The 15,534-nt window shown below is 52.1% G+C and overlaps 1 protein-coding gene across 1 annotated transcript in view; it reads left to right on the top strand.

Annotated features, from left to right (window-relative positions):
• LOC119090029 (uncharacterized) overlaps positions 1-11,418 on the top strand; it is a 32,182-nt gene extending 20,764 nt beyond the window's left edge. The window contains exons 5-7 of the mRNA XM_037212829.1: positions 4,011-4,515; positions 4,839-4,926; positions 10,214-11,418. Of these exons, the coding sequence (XP_037068724.1) occupies positions 4,011-4,515; positions 4,839-4,926; positions 10,214-10,240 (620 nt within the window). The 3' untranslated portion in view covers positions 10,241-11,418. The remainder of the gene's footprint in view (positions 1-4,010; positions 4,516-4,838; positions 4,927-10,213) is intronic.
• Positions 11,419-15,534: the final 4,116 nt, after the last annotated feature.

Below are 15,534 nucleotides of genomic sequence, written 5' to 3'. Positions count from 1 at the left end.
TGACCCAGGCTGACCCCCTCACATCACGAGGTGAGCTGGCCCTGACCCAGGCTGACCCCCTCACATCACGAGGTGAGCTGACCCTGACCCAGGCTGACCCCCTCACATCACGAGGTGAGCTGGCCCTGACCCAGGCTGACCCCCTCACATCACGAGGTGAGTTGACCCTGACCCAGGCTGACCGTCGCAGCAGTTGGCTTCCTTCATTTTTTTTTTTACATGCGGAAATAAACTGCAGCCAGGAGAAGCATATACTCTGATGGAATGATAATCTTCATCGCCTTTCCGTAAGACTGACACGTTTCCAGTTGTGAAAAACGTAAAGTTTTTTATGTAATCTCTCCGGGACCTCAATTAACTTTTGCTCTGCACAGTTGCGAATGGATATTTAGAGAACTTTCCATTGAACGTTAACGGACAGGTACGTCTCACTCCATATTTTCATTGGAAGGTTAATATTGCTTGCCAATCAGTTCGGGTGACAACGAAAGTTGATCAATGGATCAATGCCCAAAGTTTCCACTTTTTGATTAAGCTTTACATGGAATGAAATTTGGTGGCAGAATGGTACGTTGAAAGAAGAATAATTGTTTTGCCCTCTGGTGTGCGTGACAACTTTGCGTCCCCGGACCTTCGGTGACCACTGTGCGTCCCCGGACCTTCGGTGACAACTGTGCGTCCCCGGACCTTCGGTGACAACCTTGCGTCCCCGGACCTTCGGTGACAACTGTGCGTCCCCGGACCTTCGGTGACAACTGTGCGTCCCCGGACCTTCGGTGACAACTGTGCGTCCCCGGACCTTCGGATGGAAGCCTTGTGGGAATTTGGAGATCTTTCTTCACACAAAACCCATGGGAAAGTAAGGTAATAGAAATATCTGGAAAATTTCGTAAAAGCGCACTTAAATCTATGCATAAGCGTCGTTAATATATCATTGGATTTTGTTTACTTTCAGCCAGTCAGGATCGGAGCGGTTACAGGAAGCAAAAATACCCAGCATTATTTACAGCCCGATGCAATTCAGGCGCTGGGCATTGTTAGCCGCTGACAGCTAAGCAGACACGGTGATATGATGTCGTTGTCAGCCACTGACAGCCGAGTGAACACAGTGATGTGGTAGACACTGTCAGCCGCTGACAGCCGAGTGAACACGGTGATGTGGTAGACATTGTCAGCCGCTGACAGCCGAGTGAACACGGTGATGTGGTAGACATTGTCAGCCGCTGACAGCCGAGAGGACACGGTGATGTGGTAGACATTGTCAGCCGCTGACAGCCGAGTGGACACGGTGATGTGGTAGACATTGTCAGCCGCTGACAGCCGAGTGGACACGGTGATGTGGTAGACATTGTCAGCCGCTGACAGCCGAGTGAACACGGTGATGTGGTAGACATTGTCAGCCGCTGACAGCCGAGTGGACACGGTGATGTGGTAGACATTGTCAGCCGCTGACAGCCGAGTGGACACAGTGATGTGGTAGACATTGTCAGCCGCTGACAGCCGAGTGAACACGGTGATGTGGTAGACATTGTCAGCCGCTGACAGCCGAGTGGACACGGTGATGTGGTAGACATTGTCAGCCGCTGACAGCCGAGTGGACACGGTGATGTGGTAGACATTGTCAGCCGCTGACAGCCGAGTGGACACGGTGATGTGGTAGACATTGTCAGCCGCTGACAGCTGAGTGGACAGGGTACGGCGCCGTGGTAGCCATTGTTAACCGCTGACAGCGGGGTGGACATAGTAATATGATAGCCAGTCAACGTTAGGCTCCATCCAGTTGCCCTGAGGCATAGCCAATAACAAGCTGTGGTTGCGTGCGGTTCGCTGATATCTCCGTGGATCGACAGCCGGAGATTGGGTTCTGGAGAAGCTCACGATATTGGTCTGCATCCGGCTTCTCTCGGCGCAGTTCCCTGATTCTCACGATATTGGTCTGCATCCGGCTTCTCTCCGCGCAGTTTCCTGATTCTCACGATATTGGTCTGCATCCGGCTTCTCTCCGCGCAGTTTCCTGATTCTCACGACATTGGTCTGCATCCGGCTTCTCTCCGCACAGTTCCCTGATTCTCACGATATTGGTCTGCATCCGGCTCCACTCTGCGCAGTTCCCTGATTTTTTTCTGTCAGGCAGTGATCTCTTTTCGTTCAGTAGCTTTGTTCTTGCATGGGCCGCAGCATAATTAAGCCGAGAGTTAGGCTGAGTTTCTGCGCTGCGGCGGGGTGGCGGGAGAAGCCGTAACATGCTGAAGCTCTGGACTGCGGCTGCTCTGAGCTGTATCTGAGCTGTCTGAGCTGTCTGAGCTGTGTCTGAGCTGTGTCTGAGCTCTCTCAGCTGTCTCAGCTGTGTTTGAGCTGCCTAAGCTGAATCTGAGCTGCCTGCGCTCTGGGTGGCCGCTCTGAGCTGTGCCTGAGCTGGCTTAGCTATGTCTGAGCTGCCTGCTCGCTGAGTGGCTGCTCTGAGCTGTCCGGTGACGGCAGCCGGCGCCGCCTCGGAGTCCTGCCGGCACGTGACGAACGCGTGGGATAACTATCCTACGGAATGACGGCAAATTTCTCGCCTGAGAACGACGCTTGAACGGCGGCGATCGCCCACTGAATAGTTCTCTCTCGTCCTCTTATTCCGGTGAAGTGTGCCTACACGCCTCCTGACACCGCAGATTCAAACAATGCGGTTCTGCCGACGTGTGTGCTGAGCTGATTGACTGCTGCGTATGACGCTCGCCACATGACGCGTATGACGCATGGAACGGCCTGCCGATTGGTCCTCGTCGTGATGACGTCACCGCTGACGCGTGCGGAGGTCGGGAGGCTGACCTGCCGGCTAGCGCGCGCCAGGCCGAGCCAAGCAGTCGAAGTCCAGGCAGTCCCTGCCAGACAGCCATCAGATCAGAGCCTGTGGCGATGGGGAGGGGGAGGGGGAGGGGGAGGGGCAATGGCTGCTATACGTGCTCTGCGGCAAGCCGCGCAGAAGGCAAAATGTTCTCACAACGTCACTGATGTCGAATTGTGCGTAACTGCAGCCAAGCCCCTCCCCTTTAGAACTTGGGATGCTGGCCTCCTTTTATCTACTTAGCGCATTCCTGCCACAAATATACCTAAGATGATCGCCATTCAGCCGAAGTAGAGCGGTGACCCCCCCCCCCCCCCTAGCCTAGGCGAAGGGGCAGTCTTAACTCAGATGAAAAGACGCCCTAAACCGAAAAGAGGGCGCCCCCTGAAGAGATAGTCAGAAGCTCTTATCTTCTGAGCGCCGCCGGAAAGCTAGACCCGAGCGGTGCCAGCGTAAAGACCTTTTAACACCTGCCACGTTAAGAATTAGTAGCGTCTCTACAAAAATACCGAAAGGCATTTTCGGTATCAACATATGAAAACATTGCACACATTTGAAACACGCTAATGCTCGTCTGGGTTATGATACGTCACGGTGACTGTTTAAGCACGCCAATGTCCGTCTGGGTTATGATATGTCACGATGACTGTTTCAACACGCCAATGTCCGTCTGGGTTATGACGCGTTACGATGACTGTTTAAGCACGCCAATGTCCGTCTGGGTTATGATACGTCACGATGACTGTTTCGGAACCGATTAGAGTTGACACGTTTTTCTACGAGCTCAAAACAATGGAGGTGGATTAATTAATGAAGGTGGACTAGACTTAATGCCCTTCGATCATAGGTACGAGCCTCGGGACGCACTTTCCAGGTATTTTGCACAGTTTCGCGATAATCTACAATCCCTGTCGATAATGCTTGGTATAAATCCCGTGTCAGTCGCTGTCCGGAGCGATAACGGTCTGATGGAGCATGAAGTCAGTATTTTTCCTTTTTACGCCTTTGGAAACAATTGGTGATTTGGTAAAATAGTAATGAACCGACCGATACAATGAGAGAGTGAAGGACATCAAATCCCTCCAGTCCGACGACTGTGGCTCCATCTACAGCTGACGGAGGCTCAGGAGCTCTTTTTGAGGGTTTGCCATTCTAATCACATTTCTGACCGTGTCAGGTACTACAAGCCCAGCTGCACCTCTCGCGCACGGAGAGACTTCACTATCACTGTCACCCAAGGGGACAAGCAAAGAAGGGGAAACACCGGCTACCACAGCTGCCATCTATGAGCACAGTGCACAACCCTCCAGCGCATTACTGTCCTCCCCTACGGCGGAGACAGTGGACTCGCCGGCGGCGGCAGCCGAGCCAGCGTCACCGTCCCCAGCCGCCGCTGGTGTCACCACTGCGCGGCTGGAGATGACGGACGCCGCGCAGGCGACCGAAGAGGACTCGGCGTCGCTGGAGACGAGCAGCTCAGAAGAGGACGAAGATGAGGACGACGCCGAGGCGCCGCCGACGCGTGTGAACGCGTCCTCGGTGGATGTGGAGGACCGCGAGGCCGAAATGGCCGCCACCAACAGCGATCACAGGTGGAAGGTGACGACGTTTACTGTCGTCATGTGCGCTGTTGTCAGCAGCGTCTTCGTCATCATGGTCGGCGTGTGGATCCGGAGGATGCGGTGAGCGCACAGGACGATCCCGCGCCCAGTTCTCCGGGAGGGAGCGGCGGGGGGGGGGGGACGCCGCCAGATATCAGTCTGTAGCTGCGAACTGCGGGGTTTACGTCACGACTACGTCACGTCACGTTTACGTCACGGCTGCTGACTGCGGGGCACCAGAGGCAGCATCCTCAGGCGATCCTTCTGTTGAGATTCGGCTGACGTTCCTCAGACACCCAAGCCGGTGACCGCTGACCGCTGGGGGTGGGCGTCACTTGCTCGTTCTGGGCCTCAGCAGCAGCACGTCGGTCACAGTAACGATGGCACGCTCATTTTTGTTCCAGGCGATTCGAAAACCGACGTTTGTTGGAAGAGGACGATGAGGAGTTTACCGTCTTCAACGTCATCGATCACCACTACCCGGCGAGAAAGGTAACTAAATTGATAGAAAAGCTTTGAGACCATTGGCGTTACCAATTTGCGGTCTCAAGACACCTGGAAATGTGATTCAGTTCATTACTGGTGATAAGGCCACGTCTCAGTCTGCGGGTCCGGCCGCCGGGGACAGCGATGTTTGATGTCGCTGCGACGTGTTTGGGCTGGTTTTGTTATTGTTTGTTTGTTCATGGGGAGCGTTTTGAGAAGCACATGCGTTTTGTTTTTGCTGTTTCATCTCGTGGTGCTTTGTCTTGTGTTTTGTGGCGTTGTGTGAGCACATCGACTGAATTCGTGATGACTACCGTGTGCGAGGCTTAAGAAAATGAGTGGCTATGTTTAGGGTTAGGGCAAATATCTCAATTTCAAAGTTCTCTACTTCCTTGAGCATGCACGCAGCAGAATGCAAAATTTATCTCGATGCAAACTTTGATGGTTTTAGAATCTTCACACAAAACGTTGCCAGGCTACTTGCGTTCTTGCGTTGTTTAGGAGCTAACATCGCTACAATATTTGTCAGTGTTGTGCTTTTGCCCGACGTGTACGGTAAGACCACGGACCTTCAGAGCGCTGACCATGTCTTTCGCCCGACGGTAAGAGCACGGACCTTCAGAGCGCTGACCATGTCTTTTGCCCGACGGTAAGAGCACGGACCTTCAGAGCGCTAACCATGTCTTTTGCCCGACGGTAAGAGCACGGACCTTCAGAGCGCTAACCATGTCTTTTGCCCGACGGCAAGAGCACGGACCTTCAGAGCGCTAACCATGTCTTTTGCCCGACGGTAAGAGCACGGACCTTCAGAGCGCTAACCATGTCTTTTGCCCGACGGCAAGAGCACGGACCTTCAGAGCGCTGACCATGTCTTTTGCCCGACGGTAAAGGCACGGACCTTCAAAGCGCTGACCATGTCTTTTGCCCGACGGTAAGAGCACGGACCTTCAGAGCGCTGACCATGTCTTTTGCCCGACGGTAAGAGCACGGACCTTCAGAGCGCTGACCATGTCTTTTGCCCGACGTGTTCGGTGAGAGCACGGACCTTCAGAGCGCTGACCGTAACTTTTGCCCGACGGTAAGGGCACGGACCTTCAGAGAGCTGACCGTGTCTTATCACTTATCATCTTGAAACATTGTCTCAGGGACGCTTTGTCTTCAGGGACGCTTTGCTTTGCCTTGTCTTTGCCTTCGACAGCGTTAAATAAGTTTTCCTATAATTAACTCGGTAAACTGGTCATTTTTGCTGGGTATGAATGTAGTCGTGCCTTTCAGATCCCCTTTTCTGTCCCGACCCACGCGATCCTTTTTGTCGCTACCACGCCCCCAGCAAAGCAGGATTTCCAACGCAATTGCAGTTCTCCATCATATTTTTTCGTCTAATTGCTACAGATGCTGCAGATTACAACTTAAGTAATGTAGCTAAAAAAGAGGCCCCTTTCTCTCTCTAGGCGCCTCGGTTTCTAGACGCTCTCTCCTCGCTGGTCTCTCTCCTCTCGCTCGTATCCTCTCGTCTCGCTCTCCTCCGTCGCGTCTCTCTCCTAATCCGCTCTGCTCTCGCACTCGTCTCTCTCTCTCTCTCTCTCTCTCTCTCTCTGCTCTCTCTCTCTCTCTCTCTCGTCTCCTGCTCTCCTCGAGTCTCTCTCTCTCTCTCTCTGCTCTCTCTCTCCTCTCTCTCTCTCTCTCTCTCTCCTCTCTTCTCCTCTCTCTCTCCTCTCTGCTCGCTCTCTCTGTCTCTCTCGTCTCTCTCCTCTGCTCTCTCTCTCTCTCTCTCTCTACTCTCTCTTCTCTCTCTCTCTTTCCTCTCTCTCTCTCTCTCTTTTCTAACCAACACGGTTCACAACACACGCGCGCACTCGCAGGCACGCTAGCGTAGGCATAGCGTGGGCATATAAATATAAATATATATATATATATATATATATATATATATATATATATATATATATATGTATATATATACATATACAGCGTACATATATCTTCCTATATAGCGTAGGCACGCTATACATGTATGTATATATATATATATATATATATATATATATATATATATATATATATATATATATACATATGTATAGTTAATATTTCTATTTGGACATACGTACGCTCTTACGTGGACCACATGCCGCTCCGGCAGCATGTTGTAGTGCGGCGATGGTGCGGTAAAGCGAGGCCGGCGTACGCCGCTGTCTAAAGGGCTCAATAGGACTGCTTTTTGAATGTGCAGGGTAAGCGTCGTTGTTGTTGCTAATAATCTGAGAGAAAGTTTAGAAACTAAACTTTCTTTTAGTTGGAGAAAGTTTAGTCCCAGCCTTTTGATTTCATGCATTTTTTGCAAGCGCCCACGCTTAGCAGTGCTTGTTGCATGGAGCCATGTCGCATGGGGCCTGACCGCCACAATGCAATCGTGAAAGTCCGGGTCAACACCAGAATTTGACGGCGAAAACGTAACTTACTGCACTCCTCGGCATGCCACCCTGCCCTCTGACGTCACCTGACCTTCAGCACGCCCGCTGCCACCGACAGCAGGCCACCCTGCCCTCTGACGTCACCTGACCTTCAGCACGCCCGCTGCCACCGACAGCAGGCCACCCTGCCCTCTGACGTCACCTGACCTTCAGCACGCCCGCTGCCACCGACAGCAGGCCGGTGGCAGGGCGTCACCCTGACCTCTGACGTCACCTGACCTTCAGCACGCCCGCTGCCACCGACAGCAGGCCACCCTGCCCTCTGACGTCACCTGACCTTCAGCACGCCCGCTGCCACCGACAGCAGGCCACCCTGCCCTCTGACGTCACCTGACCTTCAGCACGCCCGCTGCCACCGACAGCAGGCCACCCTGACCTCTGACGTCACCTGACCTTCAGCACGCCCGCTGCCACCGACAGCAGGCCGGTGGCAGCGGGCGTCACCCTGACCTCTGACGTCACCTGACCTTCAGCACGCCCGCTGCCACCGACAGCAGGCCACCCGCAGTCAAGGGCAAAAACCGAGCACCCTAAAACGACTCGAACCCACCCCACCATAGATGCGGAGGTCGGAAGGCAGGGGTGTTGTAACAGGCTGAGGTACCGCGACGGATGCTGTCTGTATATCGTGCCGTTGACACAGTTCAGTGTATTCAGTTCAGTGTATACAGTTCAGTGTATTCAGCTCAGTGTATTCAGTCCGGTGTATACAGCTCAGTGTGTACAGTTCAGCGTATACAGTTCGGTGTATACAGTTCTGTGTATACAGTTCAGTGTATACAGTTCGGTGCATACAGTTCAGTATAAACCACTTTTATTTAACTGGAATCTGAAACCAGTCTGCCGCATTGCTCAGATCGTGTTACTATGCGACAGACAAACGTGTGTTGTCAGTGCTATGAGATTGGGCCGCGATGGCGGTGTTTAACTCCCGAGGCGATGATTAAGTGTTCCTTGAAACTGCGTGCCCTTGCACCCAGTGATTGTTCCCTTTGCACTCAGTGACTATTCCCTGGTTAAAAAAGCACACAGAAGCAAGGCTTTTGTCAGCAGTCCTCATCAGCAGTCATGAAGTCATCCTGCCATTTCTAAGTCATCCCGGAATTACTTTCTGAAAAGAAGAACGCCCGATGGTGGCACTATGCAAACCCTTTGATGGGGTCCCGTCCGCGTTTAGACCGGTCACTCAGTGGCCTGACGGGCGGGCTGGTGTCCACCAGTTAACAAGAAGGAGCGGCGTCTCATGCTTGCCGACTCCGTCCTCGAGGGCAGAGTCTGTACTTATAGCCAACTGATCTCCATTTGTCGTTAAGAAAAACACGATCACGAGCTGCTTTTATTTGCTGTAAAACATCGAAAAATTTGTGTGATTCCAACTCTATGCAGGTGCGAGACAGTGCATTGATTCCTACGCAACAGACTCGAGGGGACTTGTGGCAGAACAGTGGGTCAGCAGGTCCTCTGAGTGGGGCATTAGGTGAGACACAATATGCCATCTCATCTACACATTGCATCGGCACACCTGGGGTCCCAGCGCCCACGAGTTCTCGTCTTTGATCATGTTTCTTTTTCAATGCAGAAGAGCCCTTGGGCATAGTTGGGAAGAAACTACGATTTAGAGTCTTTCGAACAATGGATAAGTGTACCAGCACGTCTCCACGTCCAATGAAATGGAACCAAGTAACATCCATGACCCGTTTTATTCTACCCCGGAACATGTTTTGTCCAGAAGGCTTCGCCCTGCGCGGAAGAGGCGGTGGCTGTGGTGGATGGCGGTAGCGGTGCCGATGGCTGGGGGTCCACATTTGGGAGGCAGACTCTGTGGGGAACACGAACAACACCAACGCGCTTATTTGTACATCGCTTTTATTTGCGGATGGAAGAATGAACTTAGATAAAACGTTCGTTCTAATGTTCCTTACATAATAATCTGCAGCACGACAGTGAATGGAAACGCTGGTTCCCCCGGTAGTTCTCGTCAGGCAACATCTTTTGTCGAGAAGTTAGCGGACGGTGAAAGTTTATGTATGTTCAGGACCACCTTAATCGTAATTAAGCTAGAGCACAGTACGGGGAACCAGAGGCCTAGCTGGGACCAAAGTTGTCTGGGATAATATGCACAGGGACACGTGTTCGGCTGAAGAAAGTTTGAGTACGCATCCGCTCACATACTGAGCGCAGGGACACGTGTTCGGCTGAAGAAAGTTTGAGTGCGCATCCGTTCACATACTGAGCGCAGGTCGAAGCGAAATGACTAAAGCTCTTATCTAGCATGCAGTCCACCTCTCCTATGGACGCCATAATGACCATAGTAGTCCGTGCGCCTCAAAGCCCAAATCATCATCATCATCATTATCATCATCATCGGTCTATCTCTCATTCAGCATACCATATGTCAAGTGCCGTGCTTGATGAATGTATGATCCGTGACATAGCGTTGCGCGCACAAAGCCGCCACACAGCTCACGCAAAGCTTTGATTATTGAGTTTTGGCCAGCAGCTGCCTCGCTCTTGAGTCAAAGCGTGACTGGGAAGGCCTCGCGCTCCATGCCTGTCGGAAAGGCGTGGAGCGCGAGCCTCGATCACGAGGCGGAAACTTCGACCCGGCCCAGCCCGTGACGTCAGACACCTCTGCCCGTGACGTCAGACACCTCTGCCCACGACGTCAGACACTTAAATCCGTGACGCCAGACGTTTCTGCCATTGACGTCAGACACCTCCGCCCGTGACGTCAGATACCTCTGCCCATGACGTCAGACACTTTTGCCCGTGACGTCAGAGCCTGCCTCTGTGCTGAGCGGGCGCCATCTTCTGCGCAGGTGGACCAGTACTCGCCGCTGCCGTGAGGACCGAAGCCAGCTCCGAAGCAGGCCCAGCACTCGCCGCTGCCGCGAAGATAGAAGCTAGCTCCGAAGCAGACCCAGCACTCTCCGCTGCTGTGAGGACCGAAGCCAGCTCCGAAGCAGGCCCAGCACTCGCCGCTGCCGCGAAGATAGAAGCTAGCTCCGAAGCAGACCCAGCACTCTCCGCTGCTGTGAGGACCGAAGCCAGCTCCGAAGCAGACCCAGGACTCGACGCATGACGCCGGTGCTGCACAAACGCGAGAATGCCGCGCGATAATGAGAGAGAATCGCCACTCGAGGACCTCCGTTCCCAACAAGTAACGGTCGTGCACATGCTTGTTCCGTGGGCAGGCCGGTTTAGTCGCCTTGTTCCGTGGCAGGCCGGTTCAGTGGCCTTGTTCCGTGGGCAGGCCGGTTCAGTGGCCTTGTTCCGTGGGCAGGCCGGTTCAGTGACCTTGTTCCGTGGGCAGGCCGGTTTAGTGGCCTTGTTCCGTGGGCAGGCCGGTTCAGTGACCTTGCTCCGTTGGCAGGCGGACCAGAACTGAAGTTCCGTACACTTGTGCACTGGGAGGACTGTAATTTGCGTCATTCTGCTTACGATGGATCACTGCACTGCTTCGCGCGATGTCGTTAACCCGCCACATCATCTCTCGCACTGTCGCGTCTGTCCGCTCTCAACTGCAACAGTTTGTAAGAGAACTCTCGGAGAGTCTGCTGCAGGGCGGTATGCGACTCCCTTGCGGCGAGCTGGCAGCTAATTCCCAGTAGCCAGTGGGAGCAGCGCTGAAGAGGACCAATGGCCGAGGCCTTCACATGCGGCACCGCAGCTCTTCCCAGAGTCTCCTGTGTGCTGCTGCACACAGGCTACTAACACAGAGGAGTTCGTGATGGTCATGGATGCCGTGTAATATTCAGGCTACTAACACAGAGGAGTTCGTGATGGTCATGGATGCCGTGTAATATTCAGGCTACTAACACAGAGGAGTTCGTGATGGTCATGGATGCCGTGTAATATTCAGGCTACTAACACAGAGGAGTTCGTGATGGTCATGGATGCCGTGTAATATTCAGGCAGGAATGTTGTTATATGTTTGGTTTTCAGGGCTGTACAACATGTAGCTTTCAAATATCTTATGTCGGCATATTAACACACTGATCCATTAATACATCTCTTATCAGGGGCGTGGTTTTCTATTCAGTTGGGGAGGGGGCCTTCAGCCCCCGCTCCAACATTGAGAAGCAAGTGGTCGTAATGCAGGGGAGAACCCTGCTTTTTTGCCGTATGTTGGGTCGGGCTGCGTCGCTTTGCGCTACTTCGCATCACTCTCCCAAAACTCATTTTGTGAAGTTACGCTTCTGGCTCTCATCCGATGTCTACGGAGCTGATGTCGGTAGCCCACGCAGAAATGTTTAGACACAGTACAAATCGAGCTCAAGCGCAGCACCTGGACGGTACCATGCATGCCTACTTATCTACAAAATATAAAGAATCGTAGGTGGGCACCGTTACTAAAAATAAAGCTTTGTTACTAGTTTCTGAGTTACTTCAGAACGGTGGTTACTTTACGTGTTACGCTGTTGTTCTGAGGAAATACAATCGAAGCTGCTTTCGTCCACTTTTCTGCTACGTTTTTAGAGCTCATAAAACCAAGACAATATTTTTTACATGTTTCCTAGAGCAGTGGTATTCTTCAAAAGCAGCAGTATGAATCTGGTGAAAAGACAAACCACTGCGTGCATACAAGAGATGACTTGAAGACACCGCTTCGCTCGTTAGAACTTCACTATGAGCTGTGCAGCATGAGCTCGAGAAACAGTTTGCATGGTCGCCATGCCGAGAAATGGCAATGTAAACAATGGACATAACCCGGCTTCCTCCGCACTCGCTCTGTTTATATAACACGCGAGCTTTGAACTGCTCGAGTAGCGTTTAGGATTGTTGTGGCACCGAGAAATGGCAACGCGAACAAGCACATATGAAAAGTAGTGGATCTACGTGATTTGAGTTGGGTGGGGGCAATATAAAAAACGCGCACTTTGGTGCTGCTTGCCTTGTATCTCTTTCACAAGTGTCTCATCCTTTCCACCCAGTGCCCCCTTCACAACGACTGCGTCATTCTTTCTCACGTAGATTGATTAAATACAAGCCTGTCGTTATCTATCGCGGACAGGCGCGTGCCACTCAATATTAAGATACTGAACGCTACAAATGAATCTCCCCTGGTGATAGGCGCAACCATTCTCCATCCCTTCGGTTTCAGCATATCTTTCGGAGTACCCTGGTTCAAGTATGTGCTTGCACCTGCCATGCCCGGAGTTCTAAGCACATGTGCCGCATTCAATGGCAAGGTCGGCTGGTAAGTGCGACCGCAGGTGCCGCTCAAACTCGTCGGACAGGTCGGCACCGGGGCGCGCAGCGGCGCGAGCCACCGAGAGCCCCCTCCAGCCACACACTGCGCCAATCGTAGCCGGGTATCAAGTACACCATTATGAACATCTCGCGCAACGCTTGCGTGCGATAGATGTGCGCTGCATGTGGGTCAGACTAATGCAGCCGTTTTGGGTTTCACGCGTCAGTCGTCGAGAAGTTGGCGACGGGCTACCGCGGCTTGTCTTACTGCTCGTCGCAAAAACACACGTCTGCATTATGGCCCTATTTCTGCGATCCTAGCGGGAACACATCATTGGGGGAGCCCTGTGATATTAGGCGCGAGGGCCGCAGTATGGCGCTGTGATAATCATCGGGGAAGTCCTGTGATACTGGGCGCGTGGGCCGCAGTAGCGAAACACTCTGCGACACGCTTTTATTGTCCTGCTCCGGGCGGCTGTCCAACGTCCGGAAACCTTAATTGACAGTGGACGACCGGCGCACTTCATGCGCCAGTTATACCGGATCCGATTGGGCAGACGCGCCAGTTACATCGGATTCGATCGGACAGACACGCTAGTTATACTGGACCCGACCGGACAGACACGCCAGTTACACCGGATCCGATTGGACAGACACGCCAGTTATACCGGACCCGATCGGACAGACACGCCAGTTACACCGGATTCGATTGGACAGACACGCCAGTTATACCGGACCCGATCGGGCAGACACGCCAGTTACACCGGATTCGATTGGACAGACACCCCATTTATACCGGATCCGATTGGACAGACATGCAAGTTACACCGGATCCGATTGGGCAGGTGCGCCAGTTATACCGGATCCGATTGGACAGACACACCAGCTATGCCGCATCCGATCAGACAGACACGCCAGTTATACCCGATCCGATTGGGCAGACACGCCAGTTATACGGGATCCGATTGGACAGCCACGCCAGTTATACCGGATCCGATTGGACAGACACGCCAGCTATGCCGGATCCGATCAGACAGACACGCCAGCTATACCGGATCCGATCAGACAGACACGCCAATTACACGGGATCCGATTGGGCAGCCGAGCGAGATGAGCGGACGGTGTTTGCGACGAGCAGCTGCTGCAGAGATCAGAGCAGCTGCTGCTGAGATCAGAGCAGCTGCTGTGGAGATCAGTAGTAGCCCACGGAGCGTCGATCTCGCCGGGTTTCTTATTTCGGTTCTAATTTCTAACAGTGCAGCGATTTTCACGCTGGCGTCATCGGACAGGAAGCTTATGTGGTCTGCACGACGGCCACAAATATATGTGCAATATGCAATATGTACATAAGTATGCAAATATGGAATTCACGAAACCCCAACGTTTCCGTAAGGTTAATCAAAATGACCAATGTCTTTTCCTACGAAAGTGCGTTTGCGTCTTCACAAAAAACAATGGGGCTTTAAGGGCGCGCAAACATTAAAACCTATCCACTAAGAAAATGAAGAGACACAACGGTGCCTGACGAAAACGTACCGATGTTTTGTTATATTGTGCCTACTTGTCATTTTACGCTTGCAAAGGTGGCCTCATGGCACCTGATCATAAAGTACCGCGGATGTGAAGTAACGAATAGGCACATGATATCGAAATAAAAGTGTTTCTGAGTTACAATTAAGTCACGCTAGGCCGACCTGACTGGAAATTGTCCTACCCAGGCTGCTTTTGCTTTAGCTTATGTGTGTTTATCATAATGACCAACGCACAACAGCTTTCGTTAATGGCTATTGCTGACGCCATTTGAGAAAAAAAAACCGCAAAAGGGTATTACGCATCCTCCTGGCAGGGCACTAAGTTTTCAAACGTCCACCAAAGCCTGCAGCAAGCTCCATAATTATCTCTCAGGGTGGAGATACAGGTTGGTCGGAACAAACTACCACATTAATCCTACACGAAATTAATATAAGCACGGTTGTGTGTTTTCGAGAGCTTTATCGATATTCCTGACAACATGAAGCATGTTTTACGTCAGGTGATGTTTCTAAAACGATTAGAAATTGATACATGGGACGTCACACCATCGACCCTTCTGGCGTTCCTATATATTGTTCATATTAGGACATGTGTGTTGTTAAGAACGTTACAAATGACGCAAAAATCCCGCATCACTGGTCCTACTTGGTCTATAGGCCACCAGAATCTTAGGTTGGTTTGGTTCAGAACGCATATCAGCTCGGCTTGGTCCAGAGCATATCAGGTCGGCTTGGTCCAGAGCATATCAGGTCGGCTTGGTCCAGAGCATATCAGGTCGGCTTCGTCCAGAGCATATCAGGTCGGCTTGGTCCAGAGCATATCTGGTCGGCTTGGTCCAGAGTGTGTGAGTTCCGCTTGGTACGGAGAGTGTCAGGTCAGCTTGGCCCAGCGCGTGTCAGGTCAGTTCGATCTAGCGCGTGGCAGGTCGGTTTGACTGAGGGCGCATGTTAGGTTGGATTGAACGGTTCGTTACAGCGCGGTAGCCACACCGTTTAAGTTCGACTTGTTTGGCAGGAAGCCTTGCAATAAATGCTAATCTCCTCCTTACAATAGCGAGAGTTCTAAAATAGTTTTAACTTTGTGTAAATATTCGGGCACTGCGCATGATTGCATACCAAACACAAAACGCAACGGACACCATCAAGACGCACCAGAGCAGAAGCAAGAGTAAATAATTACACAAAGACTACATCGTTCACACGCGACAGCCTACAGACACAGCCTCACTCGCGATGACGCTCAAAAACTACGGAGTTCATAATCATGATCACAACGTGAAGAAATGCTTCTGTGCAGCGAAGATTGGTTTCAAATTAACCAACTGACTGACTTTACGACTGGTCAGTGGCAGGAGTCTGGACTGGACGCCGTTCTGCGACTGGCATTTTTTTCGGACATGCGTATCCTGGCAACC

This window comes from Pollicipes pollicipes, unplaced genomic scaffold, assembly GCF_011947565.3.
Source record: "Pollicipes pollicipes isolate AB1234 unplaced genomic scaffold, Ppol_2.1 Scaffold_1600;HRSCAF=1878_pilon_pilon_pilon, whole genome shotgun sequence".
Classification (NCBI taxonomy): domain Eukaryota; kingdom Metazoa; phylum Arthropoda; class Thecostraca; order Pollicipedomorpha; family Pollicipedidae; genus Pollicipes; species Pollicipes pollicipes.
The sequence above is the reverse complement of the archived record's forward strand: the minus strand, read 5'-3'. Positions and strand labels throughout refer to the sequence as shown.